The sequence below is a fragment of the Rhinoraja longicauda genome, chromosome 24, assembly GCF_053455715.1.
Source record: "Rhinoraja longicauda isolate Sanriku21f chromosome 24, sRhiLon1.1, whole genome shotgun sequence".
NCBI lineage: Eukaryota > Metazoa > Chordata > Chondrichthyes > Rajiformes > Arhynchobatidae > Rhinoraja > Rhinoraja longicauda.
In genome coordinates this window covers 34874370-34892365 of record NC_135976.1, presented here as the reverse complement: position 1 = coordinate 34892365, position 17996 = coordinate 34874370, and the positions used below count along the sequence as shown (strand labels likewise).

Here is a 17996-nt window from a genome sequence, read left to right as displayed (position 1 = left end):
CGGAATGGCGGGACTGTCGTATGTTAAAAGGCTGGAGCGATTGGGCTTGTATACACTGGAATTTAGAAGGATGAGGGGGGATCTTATTGAAACATATAGGATAATTAGGGGATTGGACACATTAGAGGCAGGAAACATGTTCCCAATGTTGGGGGAGTCCAGAACAAGGGGCCACAGTTTAAGAATAAGGGGTAGGCTATTTAGAACGGAGATGAGGAAGAACTTTTTCAGTCAGAGAGTGGTGAAGGTGTGGAATTCTCTGCCTCAGAAGGCAGTGGAGGCCAGTTCGTTGGATGCTTTCAAGAGAGAGCTGGATAGAGCTCTTAGGGATAGCGGAGTGAGGGGTATGGGGAGAAGGCAGGAACGGGGTATTGATTGAGAGTGATCAGCCATGATCGCATTGAATGGCGGTGCTGGCTCGAAGGGCTGAATGGCCTACTCCTGCACCTATTGTCTATTGTCTATTGACTCCCGGCTTCTCCTGACCCTCATTGCCTGCGCTGCCGCACTCTCAACCAATCACTCCCATGGAGCATTGGCCGGAGTCAGCCGCCACCTCTCCCCCCTCTGCCAAACGTGTCGTTGCATCAGCCGTTAACGTTTAACAAGAATAACGCCGTCCCAGTTGCCAGTGGCCGGCCAGGCGCCCCACACATCCTGCTTGTGTCTCCACCACGTCTCGCTCTGCCCACCCACCCACTCCACTGTGATTGAGAAGACGATGTAACATAGAACAGTACAGCACAGGAACAGGCCCCTCGGCCCACAATGTCCATGCTGAACATGATGTTGATCATGATGCAGAGAAGTTAAACTAATCTCTTCTGCCTGCACGTGATCCACCAGTGGGAGAGTCTCGGACAAGAGGTCATAGCCTCAGAATTAAAGGGCGTTCTTTTAGGAAGGAGATGAAGAGGAATTTCTTTAGTCAGAGGGTGGTGAATCTGTGGAATTCATTGCCACAGAAGGCTGTGGAGGCCAAGTCGATGGATAGATTGTTGATTAGTATGGGTGTCAGGGGTTATGGGGAGAATGTAGATTATTATCTGAATGTTGTCAGATTCGGAAAAGGTGAGGTGTAACAAGACCTGGGTGGTCTTGTGCATCATTCACTGAAAGTAAGCCTGCGGGTGCAGCAGGCCGTGAAGAAAGCAAATGGCATGTTGGCTTTCATGGCAAGAGGATTTGAGTATAGGAGCAAGGGGGTCCTACTGCAGTTGCACAGGGCCCTGGTGAGACCACATCTGGCGTATTGTGTGCTGTTTTGGTCTCCTAATTTGAGGACATTCTTGCTATTGAGGCAGTGCAGCGTAGATTCACCAGGTTAATACCCGTGATGGCGGGACTGACATATGATGAAAGAATGGATTAGGGTGGGCTTATATTCACTGGAATTTAGGATGAAAGGGGATTTTACAGAAACATAAGTATAAAATTCTTAAGGGATTGGACAGGCTAAATGCAGGAAAAATGTTCCCGATGTTGGGGGAGTCCAGAACCAGGGGTCACAGTTTAAGAGTAAGGAGTAGGCCATTTGGGACTGAGATGAGAAAAACTTTTTCACCCAGAGAGTTGAGAATCTGTGGAATTCTCTGCCTCAGAAGGCAGTGGGGGCCAATTCACTGGATGTTTTCAAGAGTTAGATTTAGCTCTTAGGGCCAACGGAATCAAGGGATATGGGGGGAAAGCAGGAACGGGGTACTGATTGTGGATGATCAGCCATGATCAGATTGAATGGCGGTGCTGGCTCGAAGGGCTGAAGGGCCTCCTCCTGCACCTATTTTCTATGTTTCTACGTTTCTAAGTCATTTCCACCCAGGATCAGGAACAGAGTTGAGGTGAAAACGAAGGTGACCAATCTGAATGGCATTGAACAGGGGACGGGGTATTATTGAAGAGAAAATATTGAAGTCAAGATAAGGACTATTATTTTCCCTTTGTAAACAGCAGGAGAATCATCGTGAGAGCCCGATCTCACCGATAAAGGGAACGACAAACCGATTGGATTATTGTTCGTGATACGCTCTTTGTATAAAAGAGGCAGCACAGGTCCAGTCAGCAACAGTAACAAGATGGCAAAGCTACCTCTTGGAACAGGTATTCCTTTTTAGTTCTGTATTCCTGTTTTGATATTGGAATACTTTTTTTGAAAGAATCAGGTTCAAAATTTAAATGAGGATGAGAACAGGTTAAATTTCTTTCTCAAGTTTTGCATTAAAGGTGTGTGAAGAAGGGTCTCGATCTTTTCCTCTGGAGATGCTGCCTGACCAGCATTTTGTGTCTATCTTTGGCATAAATCACCTTCTGCAGTTCGTCGTTTCTTAGTATTTTGAATTCTCCAACGGACCCGAAACATCACCCATTCCTTCTCTCCGGAGGTGCTGCCCGACCCGCTGAGTTACTCCAGCACTCTGTGAAACGTCACCTATCCATGTTCTTCAGAGATGCTGCCTGACCAGCTGAGTTACGCCAGCACTCTGTGAAAAGTCGCCTATCCATGTTCTCCAGATATGCTGCCTGACCCGCTGAGTTACTCCAGCATTTTGTGTCTATCTTCAGTTGAAGGTTGCTGGAACTCAATCGAGATTATGTTCCTGCTTTCTTGCGTCCTCACCTGCTGCATCCAGTTTGTGCTGGTTTGCCAAGTCCTCAGTCCCAACACTATCAAATTCTTACTAGAATAGTAAGCATTACAGGGTTCATGTACAAATTCCACGCACATTCAACACCTGTAGTCAAGATTGAACCTGGGTCTCTGGCGCTGTGAGGTAGCAACTCTACCGCTGCGCCACCGTGCTGCCCGCAAGGTCGATGTTGTTCCCAACCACCTATATAACAGCGTCATTGTGTAGAGGCAGCACTTCAGCCAAGGTTTCATAATTTCATAATTGATAGGAGCAGAATTAGGCCATTCAGCCCATCAAGTGTACTCCGCCACTCAATCACGGCCGATCTATCTTTCCCTCTCAACCCCATTCTCCTGCCTTCTCCCCATAACCCCTGACTTCTTAAGGTTTGTCGTAATCCTAACATGCTGCTCTCTGTTCCAGCGGTGGTCTTACTGGCCTGCCTGCAACTGGGTGAGTCTTTGTGCATTTGCAGGCTTGCGTTGCTTTGCTTTGCGTTGTGTTGTGTGTGAGTACCACCGAGGCATTGTCCTGACCCCCACCCTTCCCTGTCTCTCCCTTGCCCAGGCACTGCCTACAGGCTGGTGTGTTACTTCACTAACTGGGCGCAGTACAGACCAGGAGAGGGTAAATACACGCCCCAAAATGTGGACCCTTGCCTCTGCACGCACATCATCTACGCCTTCGCTGGAATGAAGAGCAATCAGATCGCCACTACTGAATGGAACGACCCAAAACTCTACCAGGAGGTCAACAGCCTTAAGATCGAGTACAGTAACCTTGTTTCTCAAATGCCGGGCAATGTATGCGATGTTTACATTGTCCAGTTTAGTTTATTGTCACCTGTACGGAGCTACAGTGAAAGGTTTTTGTTGCGTGCTAACCAGTCATTGTATTGGATATTTCCCAAATCCATATTCCATCACCCATATTTCACAGTTAATTTAGTTTAGTTTAGCCTATTATTGTCAAGTGTACCATGGTACAACAAAAAGCGTTTTGTTGCGTGCTAACTCGTCAGCAGAAAGACTAGACATGCTTTTTTCTGTGAGTAGTAGCTCCACTCAATAACCAAATGTCTGTAGTCTCTTTTTGCTCTGTCTTATTTCACTCACATGTTTAAACCGTACTGTTGTATTCTTAAGCGGAGCACCAAGGCACATTCCTTGTATGTGTACATACTTGGCCAATAAACTTCTTCATTCATTCATTCATACAATCAGGCCGTCCACAGTGTACAGATACAGGATAAAGGGTATAATGTTTAGTGCAAGATAAAGTCCAGTGAAGTCTGATTAATCCTAGTCCGAGGATCTCCAATGAGGTGGATGGGAGGTCAGACCTTAAGTGCCAAGGTGATGCCTGGTTTCTCAGAGATACAGCGAGGTGGAGACAGATGGGTGGAGTGGAGCCCTGGTGAACTGGGTCTGGTTGGGTTTGTAGGTTAATTGGCCTCTACAAATTGCCCCAGGGAGTGGATGAGAAAGTGGGATAATGTAGAACTGGTGTGAGCGGGTGATCGCTGGTCAGCAGGGTCTTTGACATGACCCTATTACACATCCATTTGTTGAAGGTTTTCTCATCTCATCTTCCTCCCCTGTCTGAAAAGGTGACTTGCTCCATCAGGTTGTTCAGGGGAATAATCAGGTGAAAGCTATATTACAGGCCAACAGAATCATAGATTGTGGAAATAGGCCCTTCAGCCCACAGCGTGAGACTGGCCCATTGCTGATGAAGCCTTGATGCATGAACTTGCACCTCATTTTCTGTGACCCCCTTGAGATCCAGACTGAGGCAAATTCCCTCAATTAAACGCAGCGCCAAACAGGCGAAAAAAAGAAGATCCAGAATTTGCTGAGAAGTTCTGAAAATTTTCTGGTGTCCTAAACACAATTCTAAACCCACACTTTGTCCATTTTTTAAAGGAATTCAAACCTCAAGACTCTGCTGTCCATTGGAGGCTGGAACTTTGGCACCCAGAAGTAAGATGGAAACTTTTTACATTAGCATTAGATTAAAAAAAGTAGTTATTTTCCAATTGACTGTGATATGGAATGAATATTGAAAGACATAAAGTGCTGGAGTAACTCCTCAGTAACTCAGCCTGAAGAAGGATCTCGACCCAAATCGTCACCTATCCATGTTCTCCAGAGATGCTGCCTGACCCGCAGTTACTCCAGCACTTTGTGGCTTTTCTTTTAGTCAACCTGCACCTGCAATGCCATGTGTCTGACGTGAACAGTGGGTGTGTTTGGTAATGATATCCACAGAGATAAATATCGAGGGGATAATTTTACAGTGAACTGTTTCAGGAGTATTATTACACAGAGCAGTTTGCAAATTGTAATTGGAACAATGTTAGATATTCCTTGCCAAAAAGTAAAAGAACATAATTTTCAGAAAGAATCCTTTCACAAGAAACTTCTGATGATCGGAGGAAATAATGGGTGGCACGGTGGAGCTGCTGCCTTACTGCACCAGAGGCCCGGGTTCGATCCTGACTACGGGTGCTGTCTGTACGGAGTTTGTACGTTCTCCCCGTGACCGCATCATTTTTCTCTGAAATCTTTGGTTTCCTCCCACACTTCAAAGACGTACAGCTTTGTAGGTTAATTGGCTTGGTATAAATGTAAATTGTCCCTAGTGTGTGCAGGACAGTGTTAATGTGCAGGGATCGCTGGTCGGGTGCAGACTCATTGGGCCGAAGGGCCTGTTTCCGCGCCGTATCTCTAAACGAAACTAAATGTGATTTTCAGAAAGAATAATTTGACATGAAACTTCGGATCATAGCAGGAGAACGGGGTAATTTTTTTTTGCCACTTGAGCATTTAATGAAAGCGTGGGTTAATCTGTACCTGATAGGATGTAACAGCTTGGTCACTGCGTCACTGAGTTCTGCGGCCTTTACTGCAGTTCCTAGTGTCTCCGGCACATTTCATTTCTAACTCCTCTCCCCACATTCATCCCTCCTGCAGATTCACCGCCATGGTTGCCTCATCAGGAACTCGGCAAACCGTCAGTCATCGCCTTCCTGAGAGGGTACGGCTTTGATGGTCTGGACATCGACTGGGAATATCCTGGTTCTCGAGGAAGTCCTCCCGTTGACAAGCATCTCTACACTGTCCTGGCACAGGTGAAGTCAAGGACATCTCACTATGGGCTTCGTAAAAATAAATGGGCCAAACCCATCCTTTATCTCCAGAGATGCTGCCTGACCCACTGAGTTACTCCAGCACTCTGTGGGACTTGTGTAGATGGGAGATATTGGTCGGTGTGGGCAGGTTGGGCCAAGGGGACTGTTTCCACACTGCATGACTCTATGACTTCAAAATTTATCCAATAAAATTAACTCTATTATCAAGATCACCAAGAACGATTTTCACAGATTACACAAAGGAATTTAGAATTCAGAATTTAAGAATTTAATGAAATTTGATCCAGGCACCCTAGTGTGTAGGTAGAACTAGTGTGAGCGGGTGATCGCTGGTCAGCATGGACTCTGTGGGCCTGTTTCCACGCTGCATCTCCAAACCAACTAAACTTGAAATTGACACACAGTGTTGGAGTAACTCAGCAGGTCAGGCAGCTTTTCTGGGTTAAAGGATGGGTGATGTTTCATATCATATATATACAGCCGGAAACAGGCCTTTTTCGGCCCACCAAGTCCGTGCCGCCCAGTGATCCCCGTACATTAACACTATCCACCCACTAGGGACAATTTTTACATTTACCCAGCCAATTAACCTACATACCTGTACGTCTTTGGAGTGTGGGAGGAAACCGAAGATCTCGGAGAAAACCCACGCAGGTCACGGGGGGAACGTACAAACTCCTTACAGTACAGCACCCGTAGTCAGGATCGAACCTGAGTCTCCGGCGCTGCATTCGCTGTAAAGCAGCAACTCTACCGCTGCGCTACCGTGCCGCCCTTCCTCAGACTAGACTTGAGCTCTTGCTAAAGGAGTGCTCCATCTCTCTGACCCACAGGAGCTCATGGCTGCCTTCGAGGCCGAGGGGAAAAGCGCAGGAAAGCCACGACTGCTGCTCTCAGCTACCGTTGCTAGTGCGAAGGGCTACATTGACACTAGCTACGAGATTCCTGAGATCAGCAAGTGAGTGTCCTTTCACACACAAAGAAACCCAACTTTTCCTTTGGGCTTTCCTCTCGGGAGTTTAGCGAGTTTGACTTGTATTTGAACTAGTTTTTCATCGCTCCACAATTTCATTGGTGGGAGCATCCAGCATGGTGATTGAAATCCATCCACAACCCTAATGTATTTAAAGCCTTCATCGGTCGGGGCATTGAGTGTGAGAGTCAGGAAGTCAACTTGCAGCACTGTAGGTCTTTGGTCAGAACGCATTCAGAGCAATTTTTTTACATTTACCAAGCCAATTAACCTACATCCCTGTACGCCGGTCTCGGAGAAAACCCATGAAACCCGTACAAATTCCGTACAGACAGCACACGTAGTCAGGATCGAACCTGGGTCTCTGGCGCTACATTCCCTGTAAGGCAGCAACTTTACAGCAGCGCCACCATGCCACCCTGATGTGCATGTTTTCTTTTACAGAGAGGATGGTTGGGGCCTGGAACGCGCTGCCAGGGATGGTGGTGGAGGCAGATACGAAGATACTGGTGTTTAAGAGGCTTATCGATAGGCACGTGGATATGCAGGGAATGGAGGGAGATGGATCACGTGCAGGCAGAGGAGATTAGTTTATTTTACCGTTATGTTTGGCACGGACATTGTGGGCAGAAGGGCCTGTTCCTGTGTTGTATTGTTCTGATGTTAATTTGGTGCATGGGGTATCAGGGTGACCCAGGTCTCCTCTCTTGCAGGGTAGTTGACTTCTTCAACGTGATGACCTACGATTTCTATGGTCCCTGGAGCCACGTTACTGGAGAGAACAGCCCCCTGTATCCCCTGCCTAATGATACTGAGGTAACTATGTTATTGTAAATTAATACTTCACAAACTCTTAAAGCGTACAACATCTTTTAATGATAGCACAGCGTATTACATACATCTTCAAGCACTGGCTACGTTCCTCTACTGAACTGTACCCAGGAAGGGAAGGCGTTATGATTGATGTTAACTAGGCGGGGTTAATGGTACTGAGGTAACTATGTTATTGGTTGCATATAAACCATCTACATCCTTCCCCCTAGAAAATTAAACAGATTGTTGTCACAACAACAGAATTAATAACAGAATTAAGCAAAATCGCCATAGCGCACAGGTGGCTTACTAATCCGGCCCGAGCGCGTACGAATGTCTCCCCCTCCCCCCGAAAGAGCAGAAGAAACCGGAGGACACGAGGCAGCAGGGGAACCAGGGAAGGGAGGTGCGGTGGTAGAACCGGGAGAGTGGGAACCGGCAACAGGGGACCCGCGCAGAGGGGAACCGGGCGCGCGATATGGGGACCGAAGCATACAAGGAACGCTGGCCGGGACGGCAGCCGGCTGCTGGTATGAGAGCGGCGGGGCATAGGGTCCCGGGGGCTGCGGCTTTGGCTCATTAACCGCAAGCAGGTGTTGTCGGCTTCTTCGGTAGATGGTGCCCTCATGGTCCACCAGGTACGAACGAGGTGAGTCGGCCACCCCAACCACGGTGGCCAGACGGGAGTGACCGCCGGCGGTCTGCAACCGAACAACCTGTCCAGGCAAAAGAGGATCGAGTGGTCTGCACGACCGATCGTGGGAACGCCGCTGGCTGTCATGCTTCTCTTGAATACGCCTCTGCACGGAGGCAGGCTCCAGCACCCGAGGTTGCAGCTGGCGCTGGGCAATCGGGATAGTAGATCTGGTATTCCTTGACATCAGACGCTGAGCAGGTGACCCCATGGCCGGATCCCTGGAAACATTCCTGAGGTTTAGGAGATCCAAGTACAAATCAGTGTTGGAAAGTCTCGCCTGTTCCATCAGATGCTTGGCGCTGCGGACGGCCCGTTCTGCAAGTCCGTTGCTCTGTGGGTACTCAGGGCTGCTGGTGAAATGCACAAAATTCCACTTGTCCGCAAAACTTTTGAATTCTCGGCTGGTAAACTGCCTGCCGTTGTCAGTCTGCAGCCTGACAGGGGACCCAAAAGTGGAGAAGTGTTTCCGCAGCTTTCGGATCACCATCTCCGACGTGAGGGATGTCAGTAAATCCACCTCGAACCAGTTTGAGTATGAGTCGACCAGGACAAGGTAGTGGTTACCACGCCACTCGAAGATGTCAGCAGCCAACGAGGACCAGGCCAAGGCAGGGGCAGGCTGTTGCAGCAGGGGCTGTCGCTGCTGGTGTGGAGCAAGACTGTTGCACGTGGAGCAGGCAGAAACTCGGTCTCGGATATATTTGGCCATTCCGGGCCAGTAGAATTGGCACCGAGCGTGGGCGAGTGTTGCATCGACCCCAGGGTGTCCGCTATGGGCTGTGCAATAGTAAGAGTCAAACAGGGAGGACGGGACCACAACTTTATGTCCCTTGACGATGACGCCATTCTGGAGCACCAATTCGTCGCGGACCAGGAAGAAAGGCTGTGTTTCAGATGGCGCAGCGGAGCGCTTTGTTGGCCACCCTGCTTTAATCACAGTGGCAAGCCGCTGCAAAACTGGATCGGCAGCGGTGTGCTCGGCCAACACCTGTAGCTGCCTGGTGGGAATGAAATTAACGCCCAGTACAAGCAAGTCCTCTGTTTCGTAGGGGTGGCGATCACAGGAGGTCCGCGGGGCGCGCGATAGGGTGTCCGCAATGTGCATCTCGGTGCCCTTCTTGTAGATGATGTCGAATTCGAAACGCTGGAGCTGTAGCATCATACGCTGCAGCCTGGCGGGGGCAGCGTGAATTGGCTTGTTTAGGATGGTCACCAGTGGCTGGTGGTCGGTTTCGACCGTAAATCTGCTGCCGAACAGGAAATCTCTGAACTTGGAGCAGGCGAACACCACCGCGAGCAGCTCTTTCTCGATCTGAGCGTACCGCTGCTCGGTGTCCGTCATGGTGCGGGAGGCATAGGAGACAGGATGTAACGATCCATCGACAGACTGAAGGCAAGCCGCACCCAGACCGAACTTGGAAGCGTCACAGGTGACGGTGATGGGGCGACTTACATCGAAGTACCGCAACGTCGGGGTGTCAATCAATTTCGACTTGAGGCAGTCAAAGGCCTGCTGGTGATGTTGGAGCCAGGCCCAGGCAATATCCTTTTTTTGTCAATTGCCGCAGGGGAGCACTCAGCTCACTGAGGTTTTGTATAAACTTCCCCAGGTAGTTCACCATGCCTAAGAATCGTTGTAGACCTGGCACGTCGGTGGGGGCTGCCATCTCGGAGATGGCAGCTGCCTTCAAGGGGTCGGGTTTTAGTCCGTTAGAGGTGAAGACGTGTCCCACATACGTGACTTCTGGGACGCGGAACCGGCATTTCTTGGGATTCAGCTTCAGATTGACCTTCCGCGCCCGATCCAGGATGCTGCGGAGGTTCAGGTCGTGCTCCGCAATGTCTTTCCCATAAACCAGGATATCATCCACGATGATGGCACATGGCAGGCCCGAGAATATCTGCTCCATAGTTCGCTGGAACACCTCGCTAGCGGAATTAATGCCGAATGGCATTCGCAGGAACTTGAATCTGCCAAACGGTGTGGCGAAGGTCGTTAGGTCAGAAGACTCTTTGTCCAACGGGATCTGCCAAAACGAGTTCTTAGCGTCTAGGACCGAAAAGATGGTGGCCTGCCCGACCTGAGCCGCCACGTCCTCAACAGACCGCATGGGGTGGTGTGGTCGCCTGATTGCAAGGTTCAAGTCCTTCGGATTGATACACACACGTATCTCATTCTTGTCTTTCTTTATCGTGGCAACCATAGTGGAGACCCAAGCGGTGGGATCGCTAACCGCTTCTAGCACCCCCTTTTCGACCATGTTATTCAGCATCGCCTCGACCCTGTCTTTCATGGCGTGAGACACCCTGTGAGCTGCGCGGGCTACAGGTTGTACGTTTGGGTCAACGGAAATACGATATGTGAGTGGTAACTTTCCCAGGTCATCGTTGAACAGGTCCTGGTATTCCACAACAGGGTTGAACGACAGTTGCACTTTGTGGACCGTGCGGTCGAAGGACACCAGGCCAAGATCTTGGCACGCACGGTTGCCCAGCAGGGTTACACAGTCAGAGTTCAAAACATAGAAAACGAGGTTTCTCGTTGCCTTTTGCAGCACACAAGTTAAAGCAGCCCTCCCCACAGGCCTTAGAATTTCTCCACCATAGGCATGCAACGTAGCGTTGTCAACAACCAGGGGCTCATTATTCCTTATCTTATTGAAAAGATTTATTGACAATACGTTGACCTTCGCACCTGTATCCAGCTTTGCAAGGAAGGACACACCATTGACAGTCAGAGCTACAGAGGGATCAGAGCGTTGGGCGGTTGTGTGTAGGAGGGTAAACACATTCGAATCCTCAGGAGGATTAATTGGATCTGCCTCGTAGGAGTCGACCAGGCTGGGCTGTAAATCGCAACAGCCATCAGATTGCCTCAGCATGTTTAGACTGGGTCTGGAAATCTGTGCCTGTCTCCCACGGGAACGGATCGAGCGACAGGCCGCAGAGAAGTGGTTTAACTTTTTACAAAAGTTACAAAATTTGCCATAAGCAGGGCAGGTAGACAGTCTATGGTGCATGTAGTTACAGTTTGGGCACCTTTTTTGGGGCACTTCACCAGGACCTGGGTTGGCACGCGGCAGAAAAGCATTGTTTACCATCCGAGGCTGGGGTCTCCTACACCCAGCCAGGTTGATAGATTTATTGGCCGAGTCTCGGTGGTCATCTGGCAATACAACGACCTCAGACAATCTGCAGGCATGCATAGCTTTTTCCAACGTTAGATCCGGATCCCTTAGAAGCTCACATCGTAGCTTCTGGTCACGCATGCCAGTTACTAAAATGTCTCTAGTGAGCTGCTCCGTCATGTCACCAAAACGGCACCGCTGGGCGAGATAACGCAAATCAGCAATAAAACATTCAACAGGTTCATCCGGCAACTGTTTTCTTGTAAAGAACCGTGCCCTCTGCAGAATGCGGTTCGAGGGCAGGTCACAAATCTCCCTGAACTTACGTAGCAGGCAAGCGGGGTCACTGGCAGATTCTGCAGGGGTAATCTCCACGTCGTCGTCGCCCAGGACCGCTGGAGCATAGGTGAAAGTTCTGGCTCTCTTCATGGCATCAGGTCCGACAAGGTTGAGTAGGAGGGAGGCTTTAAGGGAGTCAGGATCAGCGCGATGTGCGACGTTGACAAAGTGGGTGAAATCAAACTCAAACGTGTCCCAGCGCTCAGAAATGTCAGCATCAAAGACAAGCTGCGCGGGCTTTCTGCAAGAGGACGCCATGGTCAGAGAGATTAAGCACAAAAAAGACACAAATCAAAAAAAAGAAATAAAACCCGACAGACAGGAGACGCAAGTGTCTTCCACTTCTGACACCATGTAAATTAATACTTCACAAACTCTTAAAGCGTACAACATCTTTTAATGATAGCACAGCGTATTACATACATCTTCAAGCACTGGCTACGTTCCTCTACTGAACTGTACCCAGGAAGGGAAGGCGTTATGATTGATGTTAACTAGGCGGGGTTAATGGTACTGAGGTAACTATGTTATTGGTTGCATATAAACCATCTACAGATTACACCAACATCTACTTCAATGTGGTAAGTGCTGAAGAATAATAAATCCTGCTCAACTTTTTAAATTCCTTTCTCCAAATTGGCAAACCCATTTTGCCAAGTCCTTGTAACTTGTTCATACACCACCGAGAGCAGACTGTCGGCTTGCATCACAGCTCGGTTTGGACACAGCTCTGAGCCCAAGACCACAAGAAATCGCAGAGAGTTGTGGATGGAGCCCAGTCCATCACACAGACCACACTCCCCACCATTGACTCCATCTACACTTCACGCTGCCTCAGAAAAGCAGCCAACAAAATCAAAGACTTGTCCCACCCCGGTCATTCCCTCTTCTCCCCGCTCCCGCCCGGCAGAAGGTACAGAAGCTTGAAAGCGCGCACCACCAGACTCAGGGACAGCTTCTTCCACTCTGTTATCAGGCTTCTGACCGTCCCTTCCATAAGCTAGAGTACTGTCCGATTCACCTCTACCCCATTGCGGACATTGGACTTTGTCTGTGGAACTGATGCGCTACATTGCTGAGAACTATATTCTGCACTCTGTATCTTCCCCTTTGTTCTGTCTATTGTACCCGAGTTTGATTTTATTTTATTGATGTACGGCATTATCTGATCTGTTTGGAAGCTTTTCACTGTGACAATAATCAACCTGCAGTAAACGTAAACCTGAGCCTAAAGTCCTTTGATGCCAACTGTGTCCGTGCAGGAATACGCCATGAACTACTGGAAGAGCAAGGGGGCTCCAGTGGACAAGTTGAACGTGGGCTTCCCCACCTACGGACACACCTTCAGACTGACCTCATCCAGCACCGCCGTGGGTGCTCCAGCAGGAGGCGCCGGTCCAGCCGGCACATACACCCGCCAAGCTGGCTTCCTGGCCTACTATGAGGTAGGTACCGACCAATCCAACCGAGTGGCCCTTTACTCAATGCTATCTTCCAGTCCAATACTGAATAACCACACACAACATAGATGGACACAAGGTGCCGGAGCCTGAGGAAGGATCTCCATCTGAAACATCGCCCGCCCACGTTCCCCGTGTTCTCCGTTCCCCTCCTCTCCTCTCAGAGTTCTCTCTCTCTCCTCTTTCCCCCTCTCTTTGCACATCTCTCTACATTTCTCTGCTCCTCTCCGCTCCTTATCTGACACTATTTTGTCTCCTGTTCCCCACCAGCCTGTGTCACTATCTCCACCCATCTGTTCCATACACCCACCACCCTCGGTGTCACAAGGTTACCCCTCCGGTTCCTATGAAATCATTCTCCCCTCACCTGGTGTCCTCTGGTTCTCGATTCTCCGACTCTGGGCCAGAGACACTGTGCGTCTACGTGATCGGTTCCTCTCATGATTTTGTCCACCTCGATAAGATTGGTCCCTAATACCTCCGTCTCTGGACAGATCTGTGGGTTCCTGAATGGTGCCACCCAGGAATGGAATGCCCCACAGGTCACCCCATACACCTTCAAGGACAGCATATGGGTCGGCTATGACAACATCAAGAACTTCGGAGACAAGGTATGTCTGCCCATCCATGTTCCACCCTTCCCACGTCAACCATCGTGGTCTCGTTTATCTCAATATCTATTGCAGACCTTCCAACAGTCAGCTCCAGAATTTGGCCTCAAAATCTTTGGAATCTTTTGTCGTTACCTTCTGCATAAAATTTCCAGCTCACCATAAAGTCATGGTTTAGTTTAGTTTCGAGATACAGCGCGGAAACTGGCCCTCCGGGTCCACGCCGACCAGCGATTCCTGTTTTTATTAACACTATCCTATACCCACTCAGGACAATCTTTTACACTTACCAAGCCAATTAACCTACAAACCTCTATGTCCTGGGAGTGTGGGAGGAAACCAAAGATCTTGGAGAAAACCCACGCAGGTCACAGGGAGAACCTACAAACTCCTTGCAGACAACACCCGTAGTGAACCCGAGTCTCCGGCGCTGCAAGCGTTGTAAGGCAGCAACTCTACTGCTGCGCCACCGTGCCTAGATCAGATGGTGTCAATGGTGCCGACCAGTGATCCCCGCACACTAGCACTATCCTACTCACGCCAGGAATTTTACAGAAGCCAATTAGCCTACAAACCTGTATGTCTTTGGAGTGTGGGAGAAAACCTGAGTACCTGGGAAAAATCCCACGTAGGTCACTTCAAGAACGCCCAAACTTCGAACAGACAGCACCCGTAGTCAGGATCGAACCCGGGACTCCAGCGCAGTGAGGCAGCAAAGCAGCTCTACCGCTGCACCACCGTGCCACCCTCATGAAATGATTCACATCGGGGACACTTGGAATTTCTGTTTTTATTTCTCTGGTGCTGGGGTGAGACTGGTCCTCGATTATGCTGCTGGCCTTGCCGAGGCAGCGTGAGGTGTGGATGGAGTCAATGGAAGGGAGGTTGGTTCACGTGATGGTCTGGGCTGCGTCCGCAACTCTCTGCATTTTCATGCGGGTTTTGGATGGAGCTGTTCCCAAACCGTGCTGTGATGCATCCCGATAGAAAGCTTTCTAAGGTGCATCTGTGGAAGCCGTTATTAACTCAGGGTCGTTGTAAAGTTGTGAATTGTGTGTTCCAGGTTGAGTGGCTGAAGAAGAACAACTTTGGAGGAGCTATGGTGTGGGATCTGGCTGTAGATGACTTCTCTGGTGCCTTCTGTCACCAGGGACCCTACCCCCTCATCAACACTCTGCACACTGGCCTTGGCATTACTGGAAGTAATGGAAGATTAGGAGGAAGAGATAGACCAGCCATGATTGAATAGTGGAGTAGACTCAATGGGCCAAATGGCCTAATTCTCATAAGAATTTAGGAGAACTTATAATTTAACGAACTATGTTTCTTTGCAGCTTGCGTCCATCAAAGACAACATTGAGGCCAGCGGTCCCACCTACTGATGCTCCTAGTGGTGGTGGAGGCAGTGGCTTCTGCAAGGGCAAAGCAAATGGTACCTTTCCCAATCCCAAGGACAAGACCAAGTTCACCTACCTGAAGACCTGTGCCTCTGTGCCATTCTTTGATCCATCCTGTAAACGTTACAACTGGCCATACATCTAAGATGATCTTTCTGTTGTAGACTGCACTCAACAAACAACTTGAACATCCATCACCGAATGTCAATCATGGAGATAATTGTTGGTTAAAACAATAAAACAAAGTAATACTTTCAAGCAAATAACAGCGCACTTTGTGTCTGTTCATGTGCATAAGTTGCCAGAGCAGAATTCGGCCATTTGGCCCATCAAGTCTACTCCACCATTCAATGATGGTGATCTATCTCTCCCCCTCAACCCCATTCTCCTGCCTTCTCCCCGTAACCCCTGCCACCCGTACGAATCAAGAATATATCTATCTAGGCTTAAAAGATACCCAATGACGTGGCCTCCAGCGCAGTCTGTGGCAATGAATTCCACAGATTCACCACCCTCTGACTAAGGAAATTCCTCCTCATCTCCTTCCTGAAGTTACTTCCTTTTATTCTGAGGCTGTGCCTTCTGGTCCTAGACTCTATAAATAATGGAAACATCCTCTCCACATCCACTCTCTCCAGGCCTTTCACTATTCGGTAATGAGGTCCCCCCCTCATCTTTCTAAACCCCCCTCATCCTGATAAACAGTTTATCAATTAAAGTCAGCAATTTCAGCTGCAATGAATTGGATTGAATAAATGTATTTGCCAAGTATGTACACATAAAAGGAATGTGCCTTGGTGCTCCGCTCGCAAGTAACAACACGACAAACAGTAGAACATTAAGTATAAAACATTACAATTTAAACATGTGAAGAATGAAATGAAATACCAAAGCACAAGGAGGCTAGACTGTTGGTTGTTGAGTAGAGCTACTGGTCGTGGAAAACTGCTGTTGTTTGTGTGTATGTTTGTAAGAACTGTATGTTTGTGTTGTCATTTGCGAGCGGACCACCAAGGCACATTCCTTATATATGCACATACTTGGCCAATAAACTTATTCATTCATTCTTTCATCGTTACGGTTGGCTGAGGCGGTTTTGACAGTCCAGAGTCGCCTTCCAGAGGGAAGGAACGCATCAGTATGAATGTCACAGTCCCATGCGGTTACATCACCTTTCAAGCTTTTGCACAATCTTGTTTTCGGAGAGACACAGGCTCTTTGTGTCCATGCCATCCATCAGCCATCCGTTTACAGTAATCCTGCACTAATCTCATCCACCTTCATTCTCTCGATATGGCTTTCAATTTATCCCAGACCACCATTCACCTGCAGACACATTAAACTAATCCCCTCTGCCTGCACGTGATCCATATCCCACCATTCACTGCATATCCACGTGCCTATCCAAATGCCTCTTAAACACCACTATCGTATCTGCCTCCACCACCATCCCTGGCAGCGCGTTCCAGGCACCCACCACCCTCTGCATAAAAAAAACTTGCCCCACTCATCTCCCTTAAACTTTGCCCCTCTCACCTTAAAGTATGCCCTCTAGTCCTTTACAGTTCCACCCTGCTAAAATTGTTCTGATGTTCCACTCGAACTGTCTGTCTGATGTCCTATAGTAATTGGTAATTCTCTTCTGGTGAAAAGGTTGTCATGGTGAGAACGTGCAAACTCCGTATAGGCAGCACCCATAGTCAGGATGGAACCCGGGTCTCTGGCGCTGTGAGGCAGCCATTCCACCACTAGGCTACCACTGTGCCAACCCAATACAAACTGGTTTCAACCAAACATTGTCATCCACAGAGTTGTCTCTGTGCAGTTGCTCGTTAGCCATCGTTAATCACTAACGAGATTGTGGTCATCAAAGTTGTCCCAACAGTTGACTACGTGCCCCACACATCCTCGTTGTGGCTCCAGTGAATCGTAGAAACACAGAAGCATAGAAAATAGGTGCAGAAGGAGGCCCGTTTGGTCCTTCGTGCCAGCACCGCCATTCAATATGATCAGGGCTGATCATCCACAATCAATACCCCATTCCTTCCTTTTCCCCATATCTCTTGATTCCGTTAGCCCTAAGAGCTAAATCTAACTCTCTCTTGAAAACATCCAGTGAATCGGCCTCCACTGCCTTCTGTGGCAGAGAATTCCACAGATTCACAACTCTGTGGGTGAAAACGTTTGTCTTCATCTCAGTCCTAAATGGCCTAACCCCTTATTCTTCAACTGTGTCCCCTGGTTCTGGACTCTCGTTTCATAGCCTTTGATAAAGTGCCACACCTGAGGCTGCTTAGGAAGATGAGTCCCTAAGGTATTAACGGGATACAAAAATAGGTGGAAGGGCAGGGTCTCTATAGAAGGACTTGGGCAGGTTGGGAGAGTGGGCAGAGAGGGGGGACCACATTGAAACGTACTGAATAGTAAAAGGCGTGGATAGAGTGGATGTGGAGCAGGGGCAGGTCAGCATACCTATACCATAATGTCCGACATTATAAACGTGACACACTTAGGTCAACACCAAATTTAGGAACTGCGTTTTATTTTGTAGTCACTGGAATCATCATGATCCTGTCCCTTGGAAGGGCCTGTGCTGAATCAGTGGGAGGCTTCATTGCACTGTCAGCTCGGTGTTTAGTTTACACGGCACGTTATTAACCAGCCAAGCGCAGGAATATTTCCCAGTGTCTTCCTCTTTCACGCTAGTCAGGACCAACGAGGCATCCGTGTCTCCTCCACGTTTGGTTTCATGAACTTCCAGGGTCCGGGTGACCCTGGATATTGTGCACCGTTCCTA

The 17996-nt window shown here is 48.8% G+C and overlaps 1 protein-coding gene across 1 annotated transcript; it reads left to right on the top strand.

Moving 5' to 3' along the window:
• The first annotated feature begins 2072 nt into the window (after positions 1 to 2072).
• LOC144605247 (acidic mammalian chitinase-like) lies at positions 2073 to 15344 on the top strand. The gene is given in 13 exon segments (XM_078420342.1): positions 2073 to 2097; positions 3051 to 3080; positions 3195 to 3396; positions 4553 to 4609; positions 5603 to 5641; positions 5643 to 5760; positions 6615 to 6739; positions 7468 to 7576; positions 12298 to 12312; positions 12994 to 13176; positions 13686 to 13802; positions 14866 to 15004; positions 15169 to 15344. Coding segments are annotated over 13 exon segments (1335 nt in total).
• The last annotated feature ends 2652 nt before the right edge of the window (positions 15345 to 17996 follow it).